Source organism: Mercurialis annua, linkage group LG2 (assembly GCF_937616625.2).
Source record: "Mercurialis annua linkage group LG2, ddMerAnnu1.2, whole genome shotgun sequence".
NCBI classification, from domain to species: Eukaryota; Viridiplantae; Streptophyta; class Magnoliopsida; order Malpighiales; family Euphorbiaceae; genus Mercurialis; species Mercurialis annua.
In genome coordinates this window covers 5,543,383-5,568,940 of record NC_065571.1, presented here as the reverse complement: position 1 = coordinate 5,568,940, position 25,558 = coordinate 5,543,383, and the positions used below count along the sequence as shown (strand labels likewise).

The 25,558-nt window shown below is 33.2% G+C and overlaps 4 protein-coding genes across 7 annotated transcripts; 2 read left to right on the top strand and 2 right to left on the bottom strand.

The window, feature by feature from the left end:
• Positions 1-670: 670 nt before the first annotated feature.
• Positions 671-2,609, top strand: LOC126670669 (uncharacterized). Its single transcript, XM_050364470.2, has 3 exons — positions 671-1,277; positions 1,365-1,474; positions 2,529-2,609. Exons 1-3 carry the CDS (start codon positions 872-874, stop codon positions 2,553-2,555), a joined length of 543 nt encoding a protein of 180 aa, XP_050220427.1. The 5' UTR covers positions 671-871; the 3' UTR covers positions 2,556-2,609.
• Positions 2,610-2,824: 215 nt separating this feature from the next.
• Positions 2,825-6,113, bottom strand: LOC126670294 (lipase-like). Its single transcript, XM_050363992.2, has 11 exons — positions 5,950-6,113; positions 5,788-5,860; positions 5,326-5,414; positions 5,149-5,214; positions 4,995-5,042; positions 4,797-4,864; positions 4,275-4,347; positions 4,018-4,179; positions 3,694-3,888; positions 3,488-3,576; positions 2,825-3,338 (listed from the first exon to the last, which is right to left on the bottom strand). Exons 2-11 carry the CDS (start codon positions 5,855-5,857, stop codon positions 3,128-3,130), a joined length of 1,071 nt encoding a protein of 356 aa, XP_050219949.1. The 5' UTR covers positions 5,858-5,860; positions 5,950-6,113; the 3' UTR covers positions 2,825-3,127.
• A 4,290-nt stretch (positions 6,114-10,403) lies between these two features.
• LOC126667652 (ISWI chromatin-remodeling complex ATPase CHR11) lies at positions 10,404-17,693 on the top strand. Of its 3 annotated transcripts, none has more exons than XR_007638252.2 (26): positions 10,404-10,680; positions 10,815-10,937; positions 11,029-11,135; positions 11,297-11,409; positions 11,650-11,747; positions 11,848-12,027; positions 12,160-12,381; positions 12,531-12,665; positions 12,751-13,033; positions 13,131-13,204; positions 13,345-13,565; positions 13,654-13,741; positions 13,824-13,917; positions 14,001-14,189; positions 14,586-14,617; positions 14,731-14,807; positions 14,922-15,011; positions 15,101-15,170; positions 15,326-15,380; positions 15,455-15,513; positions 15,586-15,751; positions 16,235-16,413; positions 16,513-16,728; positions 16,861-16,956; positions 17,056-17,261; positions 17,375-17,693. XR_007638252.2 is itself a non-coding variant. In XM_050360676.2 (25 exons), exons 1-25 carry the CDS (start codon positions 10,471-10,473, stop codon positions 17,071-17,073), a joined length of 3,195 nt encoding a protein of 1,064 aa, XP_050216633.1. In that variant the 5' UTR covers positions 10,404-10,470; the 3' UTR covers positions 17,074-17,317. The 3 variants fall into 3 exon arrangements, 1 of the variants encoding a protein (XP_050216633.1); XR_007638251.2 differs by having other exon boundaries at positions 17,347-17,693; XM_050360676.2 differs by lacking the exon at positions 17,375-17,693 and having other exon boundaries at positions 17,056-17,317.
• A 1,403-nt stretch (positions 17,694-19,096) lies between these two features.
• Positions 19,097-24,936, bottom strand: LOC126667932 (serine/threonine-protein kinase PBL27). 2 transcript variants are annotated; one of them, XM_050361084.2, is made up of 5 exons: positions 24,382-24,936; positions 23,488-23,699; positions 23,081-23,270; positions 20,353-20,744; positions 19,097-20,191 (listed from the first exon to the last, which is right to left on the bottom strand). In XM_050361084.2, exons 1-5 carry the CDS (start codon positions 24,521-24,523, stop codon positions 19,562-19,564), a joined length of 1,566 nt encoding a protein of 521 aa, XP_050217041.1. In that variant the 5' UTR covers positions 24,524-24,936; the 3' UTR covers positions 19,097-19,561. The 2 variants fall into 2 exon arrangements, with proteins under 2 accessions (XP_050217041.1, XP_050217042.1); XM_050361085.2 differs by having other exon boundaries at positions 23,488-23,687; positions 24,382-24,934.
• Positions 24,937-25,558: the final 622 nt, after the last annotated feature.

Sequence of the window (25,558 nt, the reverse complement as noted above, 5' to 3'; positions counted from 1 at the left end):
AAAAGTAATAATGCTTCTGTCACATAGAAACTTCTCATATAAGATCAACTTTTTCTCTATTGCTTCATTTTGTGATCAAGACTTTGCAAATATTTTAACCTTTCAATTTTATAACAATTTAATTATATTATTGAAATATTATAAAATAAATCTTAATTTTTTTTATTTTTACATTTTATAGTCTAAATTCATTTTCTGACAATTTTCTCCCCTTTTACAAGCTATATAGTGTAAAAATACGAACAGTTGGGATTTTATTTGTAATGTTTTAAAACGTTGGAATTTAATATGTCAATACATATATTTAATTTGACTATCACATATGAAAAAAATTTGTCGAAAAAACGGTTTGTATTACAAAATTTAAAAAGTGAAAAAGGTTAGTATGTGTTTTATAACATTTTGAATAATAGGACTAAATCATATAAAGTTGAAATATTAGGATTTATTGTCAATATTCCAAAAATATATTGTAACAAAAAGATATGATAAAGACTAGTATTTTTTTTTTCTATGTTTATGCTATAAGAAGTAAAACATTTTGTTATTTCATTTTAGATATGGACATACTTAAAAATGGTATAGCAATGAACAGAAAGATAAAATAAGCAGAAACGGTATTCAATAACAATGCATCAAAACATTGCCTAAAAATAAACCTGCTGTTATTGTGCTGCTATTACACCTTATATATCAACCTTCAAAACACAACAGCAAAAATTTAAATTAAAGAACAAGCTGTATAAACCTAAATTATGCCATGCATGCAAGCTCACCCTTTCTATTTCAAACCACAATAACAAAAATACACAGGCAATAAGAAAGGCAAAGAATTAGTGAATTACCTTTTTGTTTTCTTTGATTTCAAGAAATGGGATGTGGAAAATCAAAATATGCCGTCGCCACTGCGAACAGTACGGTCACCAGGAAAAAAACTAGCAAGAATAATGACAGTAATAATAATATTGAAGTGAAGGACATAGCTGAGGATCATAAAGATTTGAAAAACGGTGAGCAAGAACAAACATCACCCGGCGGAAAAATGATTTCAAAGGACTCGCCGAATCGATATTTTTCATCGAGAAAAGATGAAGATATCGAAGGAATTGCTTCTGAGAGGTCTGAATATTTCTCCCCACGTCTTGATTCCGGGAAGGAGGACGCGTTCAGCGACTGTGTTAAAACATCATTACTAAACGACGTTGTTTCCGAACAAGAAACGGAAACATCGCCGGACGATGTTGTTTCCGGTGGAGTGAAACAAGAAACAGAAAATGGTTGGTGTAGGGTTTCTATAATTTATATGTTTAGCTAGCCGTTTTGCATTCTCCGTTATATTTATGTTGTATTATTTTGATTTGCAGGAGAGCCTGCAAAGGAGAAGGAAGAGCATGTGGCCGGTGAAGCAGAACCGGGTAAAGCTCTTGAACCGGAGATTCCGAGTTCCGGTGAAAAGAAGAAGAATGTTGAGGAGGTATATCATTTGAAAGTTATCAAGCTTAAACATAAGATAGTACTTACTATATCTAAAATACAACGAACTAAGAAGAAGAAGAAGAAGTAGTTGTGGCGGAATCAGAAATTCTATTTAAAGGGTGGATTTTTTTGGGCCGAGGAAAATGTGTTTTTTATTTTTATTTTTTAAGGTCAAATAACATTATCTTTTAACCTGGTTTTTCACAAAAAATTATTTGAATTAATTTTTTATTTTATACTAAATACATTAAAAATATTGCAATGATGTCTTCATTTCATTAATTTTATATTATGTTGGATAAATATCAAATAAAAAATAAATATTTTACAAGTAAAGAAAGAAAATAAATCAATTTTTTTAACAAATTAAAATAAATTCGTTTGAATTTGTTTTATATAATTTATCAAATCCAAAACCTAAAAAAACTCATCTCCTTCTTCTTCCCTCCCTTTCTGTATTTTCAATGGGGGCCGAAGCGGCCATTGAACTGTCATTGTAAAAGGACATATAGCAGGCGTAAGGGACAAAACTGCGCAGTCCATCCTGATCACCGGCGGAGGGGGACGACGGCCGTCCATCCTCGACCCTACTTCCGCCCCTGCTAGTTGTTTCTATTTAGGGCTGCCTAAAAGTGGAATCAAAGCATTAATCTGATCAAACCAAATTAAAATTTATTTTGATTTAGATGAAATAGTTCAAATGGATTGATTTGAATTTAAATAAATAAAGTACGATTTTTAGTTTGGTTTGTACCATTGGTTAACTAATCAGCTAAAAACCGACCTTTAAAATTATATCATTTTTTTTATTTATATATGTATGGGTATAAATAAATTAATATATAATAAGTTATTATTATGTACAAAATTTATTGAAATCTATATTAAGATAACCAAAACAAAATCAATAGCAATTTTTTTTTAGTCAAATTGAAATTATATATAAATATTAAATGTTGTTTAGTATTTGTTTTAAGGATTAAAATATAATTTGATTAAAATTTTATTTTACCAAACCAAACTATGCTCACCTCTAATTGTATCTAATGCAGGAGAAGTTGGCAGTTCCATCAAGCTAGAATGTGAAGGAAAACATGAAGCTTGTCTTGCTCATCTTTTTTATACTACCAGATAAATGCAATTATGTCACTGATTTCTGTAATACGTCAGTTGTAGTATAATGAGATGCAATTCATGGCCAACTTGATGTAAAAAAATTTCTTCTAGCAAACAAATGAATCACATGTTACTATCACATCTACTATTATGAGTATTTTCAGAAAGTTACAAAATAAAGTTTAAAATGTAAATGAAGAACCATACCATAAATATAATCTAAAGGGCCACGTTCAAATGAGATATGTACATTAGATAAATAATCAATTTCAATCTAAAAAGAAAATTCTGTCAAAAGATCTCTCAATATTCACACATTTCAGGACCATGTTAAAGATGGCTTTCAGTCATAAGTTATAACTACAAGGTTGTAAATGTACAAGGTCAATGTCTATATACACATTCTCTCCCCCATTGAGGCACAGAAAAATATTCACCAGCCACATCTTCTATGAAGCGTTTGCATTCAATAACGAAGATTAACTCAATTAGAGAGAGAATTTACAGAGAAAACTTGTTGTGGAGTAATCATGTTCTAAGCACTGTTGCTCCCGCCATCCATCTCTGTTTTCATTTTCAGAATGGGAGTGGCGAGTTTTCGTGACAAGAAAATATTTCCTTTGTCATCTGTTCTGCCATAATCCTCTAGAGAATTCATCACAATTCCGCAAGATCTCCATGTCTTCCCCATTAAATCAATACCATAGTAATGTAGATGATCGGAAATGCTGGTCCCACCCACTGACCTGCAAAATTCACAATATGCAGTCTGTTGGTTCCCATGTTATGGCAAAAAGTTCTAAAAGCCTCATTTTCTGGTACAGAGGAGTTCATAAATTTAGAACAATTTCAATAGCTATAACAATCTAAAGAGCAAAGTAGAGAAAAGGCTGACCTGCTACACGTAGGGTCTTCCCCAGTGCCATCACAGACCTTCTCGACTGGGTAGACCAGGCTTCCTACTCCAAGGTTATACAGCCACACCTGCACATAAATGGAAGATTTTTTACTTTACATTGGTTCCTGAATTCCAATTACAGATGCATTAATGTCATCAATATCAGTATTTGATCTATTGATCAACTAAGCATGGATCAATACCTCTCTTGGGAAGTGGTGGTATGTCTTTTCAGCGAAGTAACTGTAGTATGGAGGCAAATGCGGCACAATATCATGGTCGTTTGTGACTCGGATTGTATTTGGCACAAGTTGGCTATAGTAGGATGCAAATGCAGCATTGCCAATACGAGGTTGTCCAAAGGTCATAACAACAACATTCTTCATTTCATAATTAACCTGAGAATAAACAGAACTTCCATCTATATAACGTCTGATCTAGGATGAGATATTAATCTCATCAAAGAAATCCCAACAAACAATTTATGTATACAACTTCGATTGTGTTTAGAGGTTGAGTTCTATTACTGTTAAATCAAGTCCACAGAAGGCAGCGATGGCCCCTCCCATTGAATGTCCTGTCACCATTATGTCAAGTTCTCCATAATAATCCTTTGCTCTGTTAACTGCATTTATAACACCAGGGCGTAATGTTGTATTATGGTAAGCAGAATAAAATCCATGGTGCACCTGAAGCAATGCGGCAGAGTAAGGACTGAAACTATTAATTAATTACAAAAGAAAATTGATTAACATAGTCAAAAAAACTTTTCACCACTACACACCATTGCATCAGGCATGCCAGGATAGTTTAGATCAAGCTGTTTCCAGAACAAATCTTCCACCCAGTTCTGTATGCTGCAGAAATGCAATGAATGGGGAACCGTAAGTTGAGCAAATTTACAAAGTGCAATAATGCCCACAAAAGTATGCAAATCATAACAAGGAAGATAAGTCTATTGTCTTTCTTGCTTAATGCAACCATATAGTTGAGCTTCTATAAAGGATACTCTCTGATACTGTAACAGACAGGAAGGGCACTACATGGGGATTAAAAAAATCGACTTGTATGCGGTTATTAGATAAAATTGAAACAAACAGATAATAATGAATTAGTCATCATAAACCTCCAGTTTCTATAGAATTCAAGTATGAGTCTGTTTCTCAAACATAACCAAATCCAATGATCATATATAGTTTTGGATGTCATATGTCATGGACAACCCTTTAAACTCTGAGCAATTGACTTTGACAGTTAGCTTATAAACACAGTATTTAAACAAATCTGATATGCAATTATGATCCACCTGTGTTCCTGAGTTCCTCGAAATGCAATAACAATTGCATTAAGATTCTTCGCCACACCAACATATCCCTGTCAGGACAATAAAAGTGATATCAGTATATGCTGATAGCTAAAAAATAAAACACCATTAGTAGTATAAACATAATAAGACAAGGTAAGGCTCCATTTTTTATTAATATGTAAACAAAGTAATGTGCACCTGTAAACAGTGCTCAACATCAACAATCAGCTCTATAATCTCAAATCCCTGTATTCATTCAAAAGCATTATTAAGCCACTTAATAATTTAGTAAGACAAACTAACTGAGCAAGTGAAGCCAGAATTATTTTTATTATTATATCAACCAACGTGCCTTGGTCAGATCACAGCATCTCGAACATGTCCAAGTAAAAAGCTCTGTCAAATCCGACATGTAGGCCTGTAGGTTCAAAACGTTTTCAGTAACTTAAAGGAACTTATCAACTATCTATAAGTCGAAAGAATGACACAAGAAGATGATAATAGTAACTAAAAAACTTCACGGACTTACTGCAGAAGCATATTCGACCATTATTTTCGCAAAAGTATGATTGTAAACAGGAGAATGATGATCTAAATGCTTGTACTTAATCTTGAGTTCTGCAACAGAGAGAATCAAAACCTTTCAGAAGTGTATTTCATAATATCACCCTACAATCCGACCGCCATCACACTTTTTTCATCTTCTTCAAGCAATATCATATACATCAAGATCACACATGAACATTTTATGTCAATGAAATAAACAGATACTCATTAACCAACCTTCCAATATACATATAATCCTATCAAAATTGCCAAGCATCACATTTTTATCAATAATTATGACCATAATTTAAAAAATTACGAGCTTAATACATCTCATTCCGATGAATAAACTTAATTTAATTCATTAAACAAACATCACATAAAATTAATAATTAAGATGCAATAATTAACTTATGAAAGACTTGAAAACATAACAAAACATCACCTCTGCCACTAGATAAAGCAAAAAGATAAATTAAAATCGCCAGTATCAATAAACGCCTTATCTGCCCCATATTCTGCACCAATTGAATGAACACTGATTAAAATTGAAACATTCCACTGCAATATTTTCAAAATATAAATAATTTTATTGAATTAATCGAACCTGCTATTGCAAGAACGCTCCTCCGGTTCCGTGCCGGAGTCCGGTAATCATACGGCGGCGTATTAAGTTGTTGTCGGTCCTCCTGGAAACTATCAGGTAAGGTTGATTTTAGAAGCAACTCCGTTTGATTGATTAATTGATTTACGAAAAGAAGAGAGGGAAATAATTATAAGCAATAAATATTAAATACTAGTTGAGAGATTATTTAATTGTTCTTATTCTGGTCTTTTATTTTTTGGTGAATTACCTATACTACCCTGTCAGGCGATTATTATTGTAGTTAAGGATTTTTTTTACGGCGTTCGGTGAGGGTGTTTTTGTACATTGGTTGAACTTGGTGTAACGTGTTTTGTAATACCTGTATTTCAATTGTTAAATGGTTTTGATTAGATGAATCGCGTCTATTATATCCGGTGAGGAAGCATTATCCTTTGCCACGATGGCATCTTTGTTAGATTCGTATTTGGACTGTATGCGACTAAAACTTGTGAACTAGTAGCTCTACCAAAGTCCAACTACAAATTGGTTACTTCTTTTTGTTTTAAGTTTTTAACTTATTTTCTTCTCATCAAAAAAAAGTTTTTAACTTTTGAAAAATGGTCTTCTGAATTAAGTTAAATAAATAATGATTCAAACTGTGTTCATATACGCAACTATTTAAAATTTTAAACAGAAATTTCTTTAAAAATATTTAGAGTTGTAATCTTTTTCTTTAATAATTCAAAAGGAGGAGCGCTTGTGAAAAATATTGAATTTACAACTTTAATAATTACCATAAATTAATTACAATATGTTGTTAATCGATTTCAACTTTTCAGGAATGAAGTAGAGATAGAATGCAAAACAATATGCCAGTCAATTTTAACTTTTCTCAATCAAATATAGTTAATTATTCTCAACCTTATAAACTCAATATATTTTACTATATGAAGATAGAATCCAAAACCTTTTCGACTTTTAATCCTCATTCTTGTAGCTACTAATAATCCTATCTGTGGGTTAGGTCAATTTAAATCAGATAATTAATCCGTTTGAACAAAATTTTAATTAAAAATAAAACTTTTCATCAGCTAGACCAATAAAATGAAATTGATTCATTTATAAATCATTTAAATATATTTTATATTACTAATCTCGATTTACATGCTAGCGTCAGGTGATAACATCATCTTATTCTTATCACATTATCATATGTTTATTAGGGAATCAAATTATCATATGATAATCAGATTATAAATGACACGTTATCATATGATTATCAGTATCATATGTATCAGATTAGCATATGATAATCAGTTTATAAATGACGCATTATCATGTGATTAAGAGTATTATATGTATCAGATTATAAATGACACATTAGCATATTCTTATCACATATACCGGTCGGGTCTGACAATATTGGTTCGAAGATAGAACATGTATTCGCACAAACACAAATTAAAGATGCATGTGTGATTTCTAACTAACTTTCTCTCTAATGCAAAACAAAATATTTATATAATTAATTAATTCCAATACTTACATGCTCGTCCCATCAATTTATAATAAAAATAGCCCTTTTCAATTTAGGCTTACTCACCAAAAAAACTCTCCACCTTTTAACCCCTTTTCAAATGCATTCTGACGTTGCAATTTTGTCAGTTGCACCCAAATTCGCATTTTTGAGTTTCAATTCCACACTCAAGTACTAAATTGATCTCTTTTACATTTGAAAAAAATTTAAAAAGTCATCCATTTTTAACTTGTTGTGTAGAAAAGAGTTCAAACAAGTGTATTATAAGAGTTTTTATGAATTTGTTTGAGTGAAAAAGAATATAATTTGATTTTGAGGGTGAAATTGAAACCCAAAGGTGCAAATTTGGGTGCATCTGACAAAATTGCAACGTCAGAGTGCAACTAAAAAGGAGCTAAAAGGTGGAGGAACCCCCCCCCCTCCCCGCCAATGAATATTAGAGGAGCGCTTGGCATGCCAGAACAAAGGAATTTTGCCACTGTCTTTTATTTTTTACTAAAGGAAAAGCAGTTACGAACGCTGTAAAAAATAGTTTACGCGCTCTAACTAGAGATATTCATAAATTTTACGGCGTTCTTACTTTAAGAGAAAAAGTGCTCAATCCAGTGAGACTCTCTTAGAGCAAGCTGAACAAGGATCTGGTAATTCATAGCATTTTCAATGTGCTTGGGATACCTATCATGAAGAGGGAAGCGACAGAGGGCGTGTCGGAGGAGTATTTGAGATATGGCCATATCATGATAACAACTGATCATGTTCTTTTCTCACGCTTAGTTTTTTAAAAAAAATGCATTTTGAGAACATTAATCAAATATTTTATTTTAACATAATTATGATGGATTCCATATCAAAGGACTAATTATTGGATTAATACATTCTATGCGGCATGCCATATTAAAAGTTATTGATTATCATTTTTTTCGTGTGAGGTGATAACATTATCTTTTTATCACAGTATCATATGTTTATCAAAAAAATCATATTATCATATGATAATCAGATTATAAATGACATATTATCATATGATTATTAGTATCATATGTATCAGATTATCATATGATAATCAATTTATGAATACCACATTATCGTGTGATTATGAGTATCATACACACACACACACACACACACACACACACACACACACACACACACACACACACACATATATATATATATATATATATATATATATATATATATATATATATATATATATATATATATATATATATATATATATATAAATGACAAATCATCATATTCTTATCATATATCCGCACAATAATGTGATGATACTTTTAAAATCTAAATATTTTTATATGATAGTCTAATTATCACGTTATCATAATCTAATCACATATCCAGATGATAATGTGATGACATTCTGAAAAAAAATTAAATTATCATTGTATTACCACATCATAATATGACGATCAAATCATCATATTATCATATTCTTATCATATATGAGATTATTATCAGTGGCGGAACCACGTTAAAGGTGTGCCTTAGCCCGGGCTGAAATTTATATATATAAATAATGTGTAGTAATAAACTAAAGGCATCACTTTGACTCAGTGGGTTAAGTGCTCATTTATTGTTTGGAATTCACAGGTTCGATTCCTATGCATGTAATATCATTTTTACTTCTCTATTATTTTACTGAAAGTTACATTAAATTCAACATTTTCACTTTTATTTAATGTAGTTATATAAAAAAAATCAATAAAATACCATATAACTCTTTTAATTTAACACAATTTTAAAAAATCAAATTTCATATTTTTACAAAAAAAATTATTAGTGTAAAACCATCCAGAATTAATAAGCCATAAGTATTTTTTGTATCTAAAATCACAAATTTGAACTTTTTTATTTTTTATTTCAATTGGAGGAGCAAAATTTTGTATATTCAAATTATTTTAAAATTATAAGCATGTACATATTTACATTAAAATTATTTATTTTTTACATATTAATTAGCTCGGGCTGAAAAAAATCTTGGTTCCGCCACTGATTATCATATGATAATCTGATGATAAATTTAAAATTCTGAAATTTCATACTTATCATTACAGCTCTCTGTATTATCATATCGTAATAAAATTTAAAAAAATTACTACATGAAAGCGTATATTGTTATGATTAGATATTAAAATTTATCATTATATTATCATAATCATATAATTAAAAATTTTAAAATAATAGAAAAAGCAATTTTATTGTTGAATATAGCAGTTACCTTAAAAAATCTTTGTAATTGGAAGAAAAATTATTATTTATGAAGAACGAGCTGTTTTTCGGAAGCTGGACGTGAATTACAATATCGAAGAAGAATTTACAGTATTAAAGAAGAATTCAGCTGAACGAGATGTTATAGAGATCTGAATGTAAGAATTTACAGTATCGAAGAAGAATTTTTCAAAATCGCGAGCTTGATTACGAGCTCTGAGAGAAAATTTTAAAGAGAAAAATAGAGAGAAAAGTAAAGAACCTCGTTGTGAATGAAAGTAAAAGTTATGATTGATTTAAATTTTGAGCTCATGTAAATAAAAATAGGGGAGAGTAAAAAAATAATTAGCTAAAACTTGTGATGTATTTTTCATAAAACTTTCATGATGATATAAAATAAAATACTACTAGTATTTTTTATATTTCAGGTAAATACTTATTTTTTTCTATATGATATTGAGGGTAAAGGCTAAGCCCGTTAGTGAACCGTTGAAGCCAATGGGCTGAGCTAGCCACTTTCAATAACTCGGCGGGAAACAAATGGAAGCCTTTACAACTAAAAGGCGGGAATTCGATTTCACTCCCAATTCGACTCCAACTCCCTCCAAGCCCAAAATTATTAATTAAAAAACAAAAAACTTTATAAATATAAATACCAAAATTATACTAAAATAAAAGGACCGCCAGTTCTTCCTTTTTCTCTCATTTTATTTCCCCACAAACAAAAAGAATTTAAATAAATAACCCTCAATTCGAGGGCAAAAGCAAATACGATGGCGAGACCCTCAAAACAGCAGCTATCCTCCGACGAAGCGTTCTCCAACGGCTCCGATTCCTCGTCGGAAGAGCAAGTCAATGAGCAGATCAACGAGGAGGAGGACGACGAAGAGCTCGAAGCCGTCGCTCGCTCCGCTGATTCCGATGACGACGAAGCCGCCGTCGGAACTGAAAATGGCAACTCCGACAGTGAGGAGGCTGACGAGGTAGCTTTAGTAATATCGGTTTGTTTTTTATTATATTATGTGAAGGAAGTTTAATTCGATTGTTGGATCTTGTTAGGGTTTTAGATTAGTAAAAAAGTAAATTGAGTTTATACTGATTTTTTTTTGGTTTGCAGGATGAGAACAACACTGAGATTAGCAAGCGTGAGAAGGAAAGGCTTAAAGAAATGCAGAAAATGAAAAAGAACAAGATTCAGGAGATTTTGGACTCTCAAAATGCGGCTATTGAAGCTGATATGGTGTGTTTGTTTGTTTGTTTTAGAGTTTGTTGCATATGGAAATTAGTTTTGTGTATGTTTTGCTGATTCATGAGGTTGATTGTAATGGTAGAATAACCGAGGAAAGGGGCGCTTGAAGTATTTGCTTCAGCAAACTGAGTTATTTGCTCATTTTGCTAAACATGATCAGTCTGCATCGCAGAAGAAAGCTAAGGGGAAGTATGTCTTTGTGCTTTGTTTCTTGACAAGTGCTATATTTTACTTGCATAATTCTATCAATTTTGTTTGTTGCCAATGCTTGCATGGAATCAGTTTGAATTGAGCTTTTTCTGTTTTTTATTATTAGAAATTATACATGACTTCTTGATTTACTTATGTAGAGGTCGACATGCATCCAAATTAACTGAAGAGGAAGAAGATGAAGAATATCTGAAAGAGGAGGAAGATGGTTTATCTGGATCAGGAAACACCCGGCTATTGGTTCAACCCTCTTGTAAGTGCCATTTCTAGTCATTTTCATTTGCATCTGTGTTTTTATGCATTTGTGCTGTTGGTTTTACTGCGAACTACTGTAAAACAGTGTTTTTTATGGTTAAAACTGGACAATTGTTCTTTTATTAACTTGCTGAAATGTTCTTCACCAGATGTAGTTTACTTTTAAGCCGGTGTTTCTTTTTAAAGTGAAGCTTAGTTTCGGGAGGTAATATTGTTTTATGTTATGTACTTTGTGCAGGTATTCAAGGAAAGATGAGGGATTATCAACTTGCCGGCTTAAACTGGCTCATAAGACTCTATGAGAATGGCATAAATGGAATCCTTGCTGATGAGATGGTATTAGAGCCATGCTTTTGGTCATACAATAAGCCAATCTAAACATTTGTACTTTTGAATGAATGTGTTTTAATGACAAATTCTTGATTTTGCAATTTAGGGCCTTGGTAAAACCTTACAAACCATCTCCCTAATGGGGTACCTGAACGAGTTTAGGGGAATAACTGGTCCACATATGGTAGTTGCTCCAAAGTCTACACTTGGTAACTGGATGAATGAAATCCGTCGTTTTTGTCCAATTTTGCGTGCCGTAAAGTTCCTTGGCAATCCTGATGAGAGGGTAAGTTATTAAAACTATGCCTCAGAGGGTAGTTCTTCATTGTTTGTGTTTCATTCCTCTAAAATTAGATGTTGATGTGTGATGGTCGCTAGTTATTTGTAGTTTTAACATGTTGATTACTTCTTGTGGCAGAGACATATACGTGAGGAGTTACTAGTAGCAGGCAAGTTTGATGTTGTTGTTACAAGTTTTGAAATGGCCATCAAAGAGAAGTCTGCACTACGTAGGTTTAGCTGGCGGTATATAATCATTGATGAAGCTCATCGAATTAAGAATGAAAATTCTCTTCTTTCGAAAACTATGAGACTTTACAATACAAATTACCGTCTCCTCATTACTGGTACACCTCTTCAGGTATCCATTTGACTCTTTAATTGCATGGATATTGTTGTTATTGATTGATTGCTTTTAATAGCATGTATTTTACTTTGATTGTCCTTATCCTAATTATCCTGCCTAGTTTCTATAAATTTAATATTCTCATTTTATGTTTTGATGTGCAGAACAATCTACATGAACTATGGTCTCTTCTGAACTTCTTACTACCAGAGATTTTTAGCTCAGCAGAAACTTTTGATGAATGGTTCCAGATTTCTGGCGAAAATGATCAGCAGGAGGTTGTTCAGCAACTGCACAAGGTAAAGCATCCTAGCTTTTAATTGTATTGTTGATAACTAAAATTCCTACTTGCATTTGGTTAATCATTTTGGTTGCACCTTTAAGGTTCTTCGGCCATTTCTTCTGCGGAGACTGAAGTCAGACGTTGAGAAAGGATTGCCTCCAAAGAAGGAAACAATTTTGAAGGTTGGCATGTCACAGTTGCAGAAACAGTATTATAAAGCTTTACTTCAGAAAGACCTTGAAGTTGTTAATGCTGGTGGAGAACGTAAACGTCTTTTGAACATAGCAATGCAGCTGCGTAAATGCTGTAATCATCCATATCTTTTCCAGGGTGCGGAACCTGGACCACCATACACAACAGGAGATCATCTTATTACGAGTGCTGGTAAACTTTGCTGTTAAAGTGAAGCCTATTGATTTTGATATATTAAGTATTATGCAAATTTGTCTTTTGATTACTAATTTTGTTAGTCGTTATGCAGGTAAGATGGTTCTCTTGGATAAGTTGCTTCCAAAACTAAAAGAGCGTGATTCCAGGGTTTTGATATTTTCACAGGTCAGTTGGTTATTAATGTTGGATAACCAGGGTTTATAATTTTTCTGCTGTCCTGTGAAGTATCTTGCTTATTTTTGTTTGATATCTAATAAAAGCACTTTTTCATTCTTCTTGTTGGTTTGCTGGGTTTCTAAATGAAGATGACTAGATTGCTCGACATTCTTGAAGACTACTTAATGTATTGTGGTTATCTTTACTGTCGAATTGATGGGAATACTGGCGGGGAAGATCGTGATGCTTCCATTGAAGCCTTTAATAAGCCAGGAAGTGAGAAATTTGTCTTCTTGTTGTCAACTAGAGCTGGAGGACTTGGGATTAACCTTGCTACAGCAGATGTTGTCATACTTTATGACAGTGACTGGTAATATATTGTTCTTTTTATTTTATTTTTTTGTTCTTGCTGTGCCTGCCTTTTTTTCCTCATTGATGTTGCTAAGAATTTGTTGCAGGAATCCACAAGTTGATTTGCAAGCGCAGGACCGTGCCCATAGGATTGGCCAAAAGAAAGAAGTTCAAGTGTTCCGATTTTGCACAGAGGTCTATTTTTATAAAATGCTTTTCTTCTATAGAAGCATAAGTGTTTGATTAGTTTCTCAAACTTATATTTGTTATGGAACAGTACACCATTGAGGAAAAAGTTATTGAGAGGGCTTATAAAAAGCTCGCGCTTGATGCCCTAGTGATTCAACAAGGACGGTTAGCTGAGCAGAAAAGTAAGCATTTTTAAATGTTGAGCTTTAGGATTTGTTCATTTGTTTATTTTTAAGGTTTTGTTTTAATGTCTTGTTTTGTACAGCTGTAAATAAAGATGAGCTGCTTCAGATGGTGCGGTTTGGTGCTGAAATGGTTTTCAGCTCAAAGGACAGCACAATTACGGATGAAGACATCGACAGAATTATTGCCAAAGGAGAAGAGGCCACAGCAGAGCTTGATGCTAAGATGAAGAAGTTTACAGAAGATGCTATAAAATTCAAAATGGATGACAGTAAGTGCATCAACAGAAATTTTTACTAATTTACGTTTAATTATTTCATTCTTTTATGGGAAAAGGGTCATTTATGCCCCTAAGGTTTGGAGTTAGGATCAAGTAAGCCCTCAACGTCTGGAAAGGTTCAAATATGCCCCATCGTCTTGAAAAATGAACAAACAGACCCTCCAATTTCGACAACCAGGCCCCCAACGTCTCATTTATAAGTCAAAATGGGGGCCTCGTTGCTCACTTTTTAAGACGTTGGGGGCATATTTGAACCTTTCCGAACGTTGAAGGCTTGCTTGATCCTAGAGTCAAACCTTAGGGGCATAAATGACCCTTTTTGCTTCTTTTATTTAATTTGTCAGTTACACCTCATGATTATTGAAATGTTTTTCTGGTAATTTGCAGCTGCCGAGCTATATGATTTTGATGATGATAAGGTAGACAGACAACCCCATTTCTCAACTATTATGGAATACCTTAATATTTTTTATAGGATTTTCTCAACCCTCAGTTATGCCAACTCTGTTCATTTTGTTTTTGTTCCTTGAAGGATGAAAACAAGTTTGACTTCAAGAAGATTGTCAGCGATAATTGGATTGAACCACCAAAGAGAGAGCGAAAACGCAAGTAATGATCTTTCTCTGCCCATTTCACTCCACCTGCTTTCTTGTTAGTACATTTGGATATATCCTTATGCAGGAGAATGATGTTTTCTTTTTCCTGTAACTTGTCTTTAAATAGTTACTCTGAATCTGAATACTTCAAGCAAACAATGCGACAAGGTGGTCCAGCAAAACCAAAAGAGCCTCGTATACCCCGCATGCCTCAACTGTAAGCACATCTTTAATTTCATGGTTTCTTGCTTGAGTGGGCGTGAATTGTCTCACACCGTCTTAATTTTTTTTTTTTAAAATTTTCAGGCACGATTTCCAGTTTTTCAATACACAAAGATTAAGTGAACTGTATGAAAAAGAAGTTCGCTACCTCATGGTGAGTACTATCTTTGTTTAGTTTCAATTCGTGTCTCTTTATCATTTTTGTTGATATGTTCTCAAAGGCATTTGTTGAGGCTAATTCTGGTTCTTCATCGTTGATGTGTTCTCTAAGTTTGTTTGATGTTCTAACTGTTTGCTTGTTTATTTCAGCAAAATCATCAAAAAAACCAGTTGAAAGACACAATTGAAGTTGATGAGCCTGAAGGTAGGTCTATGAAGGTGCCAGTTTTTATTGTTCTCTCCTTTTGGTGTAGTGGTGTCTGATTATTACTTGTTCAGAGAGTGGAGAGCCTTTGACTGCTGAAGAATTAGAAGAGAAGGAGCGACTATTAGAAGAGGTAAGCACAATTTTTGATGTGTGTTGGGTTTAGATTTTGATACTGTACTGATGCATGAGTGGATTATTTCAGGGATTTTCTTCATGGAGTAGAAGAGATTTCAATTCCTTTATCAGGGCTTGTGAGAAGTATGGTAGGAATGACATAAAAAGTATTGCTTCTGAAATGGAAGGAAAAACAGAGCAAGAAGTCGAAAGATATGCTAAATCTTTTAAGGAGCGATACAAAGAATTAAATGGTAAGATTGATTGTTTTTATAAGATTGTCACTTAAACTCAACTCTTTTGAGTAAGTGGAAATATGTCTTCATATCGTGCTTTAGTTCTGGTATTAAGGTTAGATGACCTGAATTGGTGGGTGCAAGGATCTTCAAATAACATGTCTTATACATGATCAAACACCTACTCAAATTATTCGCTAGTAGTTAAAATTGTATTTATCATTTCGAAAGTCTTAATTTTTTTATGTACTGCACTACAACCATTCTGGCCAAATAAGGCTTGTTTTTGCCTTCATTTTATATTGTGGTTCTACCTACCTCCAGCTACTGATTGTCTCTTTCAGTAGATGGATCAGTGGCTTTGGTTTATTTATCTTGGTTAAGATGAATATGAATTTACTCTTGCTGGTCTCAACACCCAGTGATGCATGAACTGAATCTATTGTTATTGCACCTAATGATTGATCATGCCATCTCTGTTGTCTTGCGGTGTGCCTGTAGATTATGATAGAATCATTAAGAATATAGAGAGAGGGGAGGCTAGAATTTCCCGTAAAGATGAGATCATGAAAGCTATTGGGAAGAAATTGGATCGCTACAAGAATCCATGGCTTGAATTGAAGATCCAGTATGGTCAGAACAAAGGGAAGCTGTACAATGAAGAATGCGACCGTTTCATGGTTTCTATCTCCCTCTATGCTATAATATTGTTTTTTTTTTCTTATTATTTTTCTAAGTTTCTATACTGTAGATGTTAATGTTTGTATAACAAATTCCAGATTTGCATGGTTCACAAGCTTGGGTATGGAAACTGGGACGAGCTGAAAGCAGCATTCCGCACATCTCCTTTGTTTCGTTTTGATTGGTTTGTCAAATCCCGGACAACTCAAGAACTTGCACGGAGATGTGATACTCTAATTCGGTTGGTGGAAAAAGAAAATCAAGAGTATGATGAAAGGGAGAGACAGGCGAGGAAAGAGAAGAAACTTGCGAAGGTATTTTACTATATTTTTTCCGGACTTCCTTGCCAACTAAATACTGCATGTACAAGTGCACTTTGCACACAGATTATTTATATTTCTTGCTCTTGAATTGATTGTGTACATGCATTTGGTTTGTACAAACAGAACTCGACACCATCTAAGCGTGTTGTGGGAAGGCAAACCGAGAGTCCCAACTCATTGAAGAAACGGAAGCAACTGACAATGGATGATTACTCAGCAGTATGTTTCTAGAATCTGGGTTCTAATAATCTTATAATATTATCAGAGGTATTTTCTATAGGAAATGTTTAATTTGATTTGATTATGTTTGGTTTGCAGGGAAAGAGGAGGAAGTAACACACAAGAGTTGGACATGTTTTAACATCATGGTAGTACGCAGATATTTAGTAATAGAAACATTAGAATTATCCCACCAACTACTGGTGTAGATCCCTTTATTTTTTTGCTCACTCGATTCAGAATCAAATGTATTGGCAGATGGTGAATGAGGCCAAAAGTCCGGAGTCTGCACTAACATGTGCTATGTATGTATTAAACACATTTATGTCGCTTAACCATTAATAGGCTTTTATTTTGTCTACTTATTATTGTTTTCTGGTTTCCTTGAAGTGTTTGATCCCAGCTTGCATGTTGTCAGGATGGAGCTTATTTTCCTTGAATCTAATAAGCAATTTGAAAGAGTCAAATGCAAGTGAGCGGGGGCTGTCATTTTTGAAATGTTTGTGTAGTATTAGTTTAGTTTTGTAATTTTGCCGTAGGTTTTGGTAGACCAAATTACAATATTCTTATGTGGGAGGATAATTTTTGAAAGTTGAAGGGTCTCAATTTAGACAGTTTGTTTTAGTTATATTTAGCTTTGTTGTTGATCCCTCTAGTCTATAATATTTATTGCAAACAATTAATGTCTTATTTTGTAAACATTTTTACTAAGTTAATTTTATATTAAAACTTGTTTACATTTATGACTATTATTTTTATTTGTTTATTGTATTCTTTAAATAAATTAATGGGGGGCAAAAATGGAAAAATAGCAATTAATGCTTTCTTGCAGTGACACATTAAGCACGAGGTGGTCATTTAATCACCTTATGCAAAAATAATTACACTAAAATTTTATATTGATTAGGTTAATATGTATTTATTCTACTCTTTTTAATGCAAATTGACCACCTTAGTCTATATCTTATACTAAACTATAAAATTTGACCCCCTTAAAATAATTTCTGGCTTCACCCCTGTTTTCTTGATATTTTAAAGTGATAAATATTATGGACTAAAAAACTCTCAAATGTAATAAATATTATGGACTGGAGAGAGTAGTTAATTAAGTCAAAAAATTAGCTAAAAGAATTGAAGTCTAATTCAGTCTATAAATTTATATTTTCAATATGTATGAATATAAATTATATTATAATGGTTTTTAATGACTGATAACTTTTAACTTTTTTTTTAATATTTACTAACGTCTTTAATTTGGTTCTAAAAAATAAATTAAGAAAAATTAGAAAAAAATTAAATATAAAAAATAAAACAAATTAAACTGGATTTATCAAATCATAAAAATATTATTTTATTTGTATTTGATCAAAAATTAGTTTAAAGACTAACTCAAATTATTATTTTTAGTTAAATTCTTTAATTTTAGTTGATTAATACAAAAATAAAATAAAAGGATTAGAATGTTTATAGAAATAAAAATGAAAATTCATATGGTTTGATTATTAAATAAGAAAAATAAAAATGTGAATTACAACAATATATGAAAAGTCAAGAGTAGTATATTTATAAATTTAGTTAGAATTTTAATAAATTTGTATAAATAAATATTTGATATTATTATACACATAATAAATATTTTAGGATTCAGCATAATCCGTCATCAAATAAGTGACGGAAATTAAAGCCATTTGCCACCTTAGTATCATCATGTAGGGGTGTGCATTCGGTTAAACCGAACCGACCGAACCGAAATTTTTGGTTTTTTAAGAAACCGAACCGAAGTTCTGAAAAAATTTAATTTTTCAAACCGAACCGAACCTGTCGGTTCGGTCGATTATTTCGGTTCGGTTCGGTTTTTCGGTTCGGTTTACGTGTAAAAGTGACTGAAATTTTTTTACTCTAAAAACCGAACCGAACCGACCAACCGAAAATATTCTACTTTTTCAAACCGAACCGAATTTGTCGGTTCGGTTCGGTTATTCGGTTTCGGTCGGTTTTTGCACACCCCTATCATCATGTAATGTCTGCCATGATTTTAGATTAATCTTTCTACCGCGTAGCACCTGCCATAATATTCATATATAATTACATTTGCTTGATCCAACAATCATTCAACCTGATAAGAAGAGAACTCTGAATATGATGAAAACTTGCCGAAAGACGACTCGACTCAGAAATGCATACACAAGATCATATTAAATACAAGCTTACCGTAACACCAATAAAATCCCACAACACACCCACCCACACACAAATATATGGGCAAAAATTAGCTATCTTCCCAAATTTCCCTGTGACAGACCCCAAAAAAACAAAAATAAAGACCCTAAATACATAACATTAACTCGTAGCATTCTTTGATGGCGTTTCTTCCGGTGTGATCGACAAACGCTGAGCTAAACTGTCTCGTATTTCCCCATTCTTCAACCACATAATTGAAGCATTCAATCTCATGATGACTACAAGAATGGTACAAGACAAGAATTTCAGCAGTCAAAGAACTAATCTTTATTATTCCCTCAGCCAGAAATGGAAACCACCAACTTTGAACAACTCTGTATCTACAACTTGTCTTTTGTCTTCATCATCATCATGGAATCTTGCTTTACTCATTTGTACTATCAAAGCTTCCCACTGCATTTGCTCGCTTTTTTTCTCGCCAATTTTCGCCCCATACTTTCGCTTCTGCAACTGCTCGCTCTCTATCTAAATCGCGGTTCCTCGGAGTTTCCCTATTTCTGCTGCTATTTACGGGACTTTCTCTCTTAGAATCGTGTCGTTCTGAGCCATCCACCAAATCCCAATTCCTGCCAGACGTACCGCCAGTTTCACTTCTTCCTGATTCTGCAACGCTGTTTGATTCCCTGACAGAATCACGCCTTCTATAATCTGGTGAATTTTTATAAGTAGAAGGGGAGCCATGCCGCCCGCCACGTCCATGCTCATCTGGACTGTCAAGCCCTTCTGCTGCTCCCCTCCGGTCGTCCCTACTCCTAGGAGTAGACGGTCCGACTTTGTTGCTTTGATTGGCAGCATTGGGATCATAAGATTGAGATGCTAAATATGTCAGTGCGGTTACAACATCTCCAATTAGAGGCCTTGTAGCTGCTTGTTCCTGCAAGCACATAGCCGCAACTGCAAGAGCCTGATATAACCCTCGCATTGGATAACGCCCTTGAAGCAGTGGATCAGCCATCTTCGGGAACTTCCTACGATCCTTGAAAAGTGGTCGAGCCTGAAAAACCCCATGTCCGATGAAAACAACAGAAACCTTGTTTTATGTTAGTTCAACAGAAAAGAAAATAACTAAGTGAAATATCAGAACTACTAGTATCATGCATCAAACTATAAATTTAAAGTGTTTTTCAAAATGAAAATGAAGAAACGTAAACGTACCCACGCAACAAGATTATGTTCACCAGGAGCCCTATTATTATCTATGGCCTTGCGCCCTGTGATAAGTTCAAGAAAAACAACTCCAAAACTATAGACATCAGATTTTAAAGTAAGTTGACCAGTCATAGCATATTCAGGAGCACAATAACCGTATGTTCCCATCACACGCGTTGAGACATGAGTCTTGTCACCAACAGGACCCAGCTTTGCAAGTCCAAAATCCGATAACTTGGGGTGATACCCTTCATCAAGAAGGATGTTAGATGATTTCAAGTCTCGGTAAATGACAGGTGGGTTAGCTTTGTCATGTAAATACTCTAACCCCTTAGCAGCACCAGCTGCAATTTTCATCCTAGTATTCCAGTCTAGAGGTTCCTTTTCTGATGGAAGATCTGAAAACAAGATTAAAAAAAAGTAACGGTAATGAGTTGCATATACAATAGCTAACCAATTCAAATTTCGGATATGAAAAAAATGAAGATTGTAAAGTAGGTTCTTCAAGCTATTGATGATGCAACCGAGTATCATCTTTTGATGGTTAAACTTTGATGATAAACCAAGAACAACAAAGAGCACCAACAAGTGTCAAGAGAATGGATTTAATATGATGCTACGAGCTATGATTTTTATCTTAATTTAGTAGGATGATTAACTAATTTGCTAAACTAACAGAATTACCTCAATATTATGAACCCTCAATCTCAAATTCTCAAGTTAAGCATCAATTACATTATTTTGCCACTCACCTCTGTCCAAAAGCTGTTTCTTTAATGCCAAGAAAGTTTTCTTCTACCATTATCCGGGTTTCTCTAATGGTTGTCTCTGGTGCTGGCATCAAATTTTACAGAATCTAACTATTACTGGACCCTTTGGCCATCTCACCACATGTGAGAATCAATTCAAGACGTTTTTATAATTTCACTTTCCGGGAAAGAATTGCACATGTACAATTAAAACCATCATGACATGATACCAAATGGCTGTTTTACCTAAACTCTAGTACGGGGAAGTCATTAATTGGCTAATTCTAAGTATGGAGTTGGATGCTCCAGAAGACACTGTTAACAATAGTCAAAGTATCTTGCATGTACGGTGACAAAAAAAACACACTGCTAGTAAATTGAATTGGTATTGGCCGACAAATAATAAAAATCAAATAAAACCCCATGTGCTGACTTGGACCTTGCATTACACCTATAAGCATCCAAGTCTTACACTAACAGATGTACAAAAACTAGATGCTCCAGAATATGTAAAACTCTACACAGAAGTTATATGGACGATCCCCGTAATCAACAAAATCTGTGTACTATTGCAAAAAAACAATTGCATTCTCCCATCAAGCACACCAATTAATGCTATCAACTGCTGAATAAAACCAAAATGAATTGCAGTGTTTCCATGTATGAGAAGAACTCTTTGGAGATCCACAAGCCAAGTAATGCAATTTGATTGAGTAATGACCCACAAATCAATACTAATGTTGCAATCGGTGGCGGAACCGCGATTTCTTGTTAGCCCGTGTTAAATGAGATGTGACCATCTAGTCCACCTCTTACCTCCTGGAAGCCCGGGCTGATAATTTCCAACAGCAGCCCAGACTAGTGCGTATCAAAACCTACGGGTAGATCTGCCCCTGGTTGCAGCATTGCAGTTATCATTTATGGTTTAATTAGACAATTACACAATGTTTGAACCATTGCACAAACATTCAAGATCAGAAGTGCAAGTATCAACTGACAATTCAAGCAATTTTGACACCCAGTAGCATGTCAGAATAGACCATAGTTTCTTCTAGAAAATATCTAATGCATAATTGCTATTAGAACTGCAAATAGTATCTTAAAATATTACGCCACGGGAATAAATTCACACCATCTTTAGTGCAGTTGTATACTTGTAGTTATCACGTATGAATTGGCAATCTGCAAATCCAGTCAGAAAATTAACTGCCTGCTTTCGATATCGTTTTGAGATTCTCTTTATAACCAGATACACTATTCCTCCCCTGGAATTTTACATCAACCAATTGCGATAAATATCAGTGGAAGACATCACCAACAGATAATTCCTACAATATCCAACAGAATTTCATTCCAAATCTGATCATTTTAAGAATTAATTTCCATATCCCCGTACCAGTGGTGCTTTCACTTATCATGTGGTCTGTGGCGGGCTGACATACCATTGCAATTTGCAAAGAACTTCTCTTCATGATATTACTCTCATGTATTCTCTTAAATATTATTAACTAGCATATGCCCAAAGGAGCTTCATACAATTTCCCCGCTTTACTTCTGCTATTAGGTAAATGGAAACTCCATTATGCCAGAAAAATCATTTACCACAATTTCATTTTAGCTTTGAAAAGACTTAACAAAGTGTTCCACAACATCTATAATTTTTCAGCAGTACGGCCATCACTTGCCAAGTGATTTGTGTTAAACCACAATCTGTCAAGTAAGGGCTAGTGCTGATACAGTCGGTGGACCTAATGTTGGTGATGGGCTAAGAAGTGATATAACTGCAGTTCCAGTAAAATCAAGCAATATAATCTATCTAGGTGAAATTGTTGACTATTCATCTAACTGATAGAAACTAATTATATTATAAACTAAACTAGCAACTATCTCAGGATCTCAAGAACAAATGCTATTGCTATAGTATAAAAGTCTACTAGAGTATACACTCCAGCAATACTGTAAAGAAAGAAAGAAGACGATCTTACCATGTAAGTGATCTTCCAAACACCCAAGTGGCATAAACTCATAAACAAGGAGGCGTTGATCTCCATCTGCACAATAACCAATCAAATTTACAAGGTTTGTATGGTGCAAGAGGCTGAGCATGAGAACCTCCACTAGGAATTCCCTGTTTCCTTGGAGGCCATTCCGATCGAGCTGCTTTACAGCAACTGCCTGAAAACAAAAATCCATCGAGCCCAAAATCATCAAATCAGAATCGTTCTAGTTTCATCATTTCTTGATACTTATTCGTTATATTAAATACCTAAGTTAGAATCTAAGCAAGACAAAAATTGCAAATCTATACTGTTGAAATTCGCTCAAATATGAATGAAGTGACACACATATTTGAATAGCCTATTTAAATGGAGACATTTGGCTTTTCTTATACCTGTCCAGTGGTCTCCAAGCGGCCTTTGTAAACCCTTCCAAACCCCCCTTCACCCAATAAACACTCTTGTCTGAAGTTCTTTGTTGCAGCAGCAAGCTCCCGAAATGTAAATGTCTGTGCTGCAATATGAGCAGTAGGCGCATCTTTTGGATTTGTTGGCTCTTTCTTAGGATCAGAACCATTTCGTGATTTGGATTTGTCTGCACGATCAGCTACATTATATTAATTGCACACACGAGAAGTTCATGTTAAAACATAATTGAACAGCAAGAGGGCTAAAAATCGTACGTATACACAAATGAACCACTCCAAACTAATCGGCCTTCCAAATCCAAAGGACAATGCTTACAAATTATGACACTGTCATATGTTCTCTCACTAGGTTTAGCAATACGAAGCTGCTTATTATTTCGAAAAGCAAATGCTTGTGACAAAAAAGCCACAAACAAAATGCAAATTTAAACCTAACAATAGCCGTATTATAATCTTTAAACAAACACAAATAACAAACACTATTTGGACCTAACTTATGGATAATTCACTTGAGCAAGCACGAAAAGTTTTCAAATAACAAACATCCAGTTCTGCCTCGACAATTATGCTATAAAAGAAAAAAAATGGCAACAAAATCCATATCCAAATACTAAGAGCAGATCTCTAAAACAACACTGAGCACCAATTCATCACCATAGCAATCAAAAACAGAAACAAAAAGAAATTCCACAAGCAACCAAACCAATCCATCAACAATTAAGCAAACTTTACATAGTTAAAGCAGATCAAAACAGCAACAAATTTTACCAAAAACATACTAGAAGAACAATCACAACAAACCCCAAAAACTCATAATTCAAGAACAAAATAATCTTCCACAACAAGAATTAAACTTTGTACCTGAACTAACTCTACTAATATGGTTGGACTGAGGCAAAGAACCTTCTTTAACTGCATCTTTTTTAATCACTTCTTTAACACCACCACCACCACCACCACCCTCCTTGTTTGATGATCCAAAACAAGGAAAACACCCACCCATATCAAATCCTAAATAATTAATCAAAACCCAAATCCAAAAACTCAAAATAATTATAAAGTTAGAGTCTTCAACTAATAAAGACTCCAACTTTTTCTAAATTTTTATTATAAACTGATAAAAATGATACAATTTGACTAGCAAAGTCACTCACTTTGAATTTTTTGTTCTTTTGCTTTCTCTCTCTCTTGTTTCTCTCTCTAAAGTGGCCATTGAAAGATCGAGAGAAGCAAAAGTTAGATCAACAAATCGAACAAACTGATTTCGAAACTAGCAGCTAAAACACACCACCAACAAGGCAAAAAAAAGCTACAAAATTTAATCTTTTTTTTCTTTAAGAAAGAACCAGTAATTAAAGTAAAAAAACGATAACTTTTTGTTTCTTTTATTTTCTTTTCCTTTCTTTTGTTTGAAATTATCCGGTAATTGTGGGGTTTGTCTTAAAAGATATTTTAATAATATTAATACCATTTATATCATAAGATGGTATTTAACTTTTTTTGGGTTACTTTTGTCTTACCTTCTAAATTTAAAATAAAAAACCTTAACTATTTTGGGTTTATTTCACTCACGGTAAGATAAAAAAATCTATTTTAAAATGTTGAATCAAACAATTTTTTTAAAAAATAACAATTATAATTTAATTTATGAAATTTATATTTAAATTTATTGAAATTGAATATTTTATTTTACATTTTGTCAATATTAGATCATTTTATTGCAATTAAGAAATAAGATTGATTTAATTTTTTTATTTGACTCAATTAAATCTTAAATAGTTTCTAAAAATGTAATATTTCCTACCATATGTACTTATTTTGTTAATAATTTGTAGACATATAAATTTGTGTTTATAATTTTTCATATGGTAAATTTACATCGATATTTATATTATAAAAAGTAATTAATGTAGATTAGTATTATAATATTAACTTACTTTAAAATTAATTATAAGTATTTCATATAATTTTTAAAATGATTTGTAAAATTAAGTATTTTATGATATTATATTAATTTTATACAGTAAAATTTAATAAT

Bases quoted from the DNA above. Each gene is read 5' to 3' on its own strand.
- LOC126670669 (XM_050364470.2), top strand. From the start codon at position 872: ATGGGATGTGGAAAATCAAAATATGCCGTCGCCACTGCGAACAGTACG. The intron at 1,278-1,364 runs GTTGGTGTAGGG...TTTGATTTGCAG, and splicing joins GAAACAAGAAACAGAAAATG to GAGAGCCTGCAAAGGAGAAG. The intron at 1,475-2,528 runs GTATATCATTTG...TATCTAATGCAG, and splicing joins AGAAGAAGAATGTTGAGGAG to GAGAAGTTGGCAGTTCCATC.
- LOC126670294 (XM_050363992.2), bottom strand. From the start codon at position 5,857: ATGGGGCAGATAAGGCGTTTATTGATACTGGCGATTTTAATTTATCTT. The intron at 4,865-4,994 runs GTGCACATTACT...TTGTCCTGACAG, and splicing joins ATGTTGAGCACTGTTTACAG to GGATATGTTGGTGTGGCGAA. The intron at 3,889-4,017 runs GTAATAGAACTC...GTTTATTCTCAG, and splicing joins TCTGTGGACTTGATTTAACA to GTTAATTATGAAATGAAGAA.
- LOC126667652 (XM_050360676.2), top strand. From the start codon at position 10,471: ATGGCGAGACCCTCAAAACAGCAGCTATCCTCCGACGAAGCGTTCTCC. The intron at 11,410-11,649 runs GTAAGTGCCATT...TACTTTGTGCAG, and splicing joins GCTATTGGTTCAACCCTCTT to GTATTCAAGGAAAGATGAGG. The intron at 15,012-15,100 runs GTAAGCACATCT...TAAAATTTTCAG, and splicing joins ATACCCCGCATGCCTCAACT to GCACGATTTCCAGTTTTTCA.
- LOC126667932 (XM_050361084.2), bottom strand. From the start codon at position 24,523: ATGGGTGGGTGTTTTCCTTGTTTTGGATCATCAAACAAGGAGGGTGGT. The intron at 23,271-23,487 runs GTATAAGAAAAG...TTTTGTTTTCAG, and splicing joins GCTTGGAGACCACTGGACAG to GCAGTTGCTGTAAAGCAGCT. The intron at 20,192-20,352 runs GTACGTTTACGT...GGGGTTTTTCAG, and splicing joins AACATAATCTTGTTGCGTGG to GCTCGACCACTTTTCAAGGA.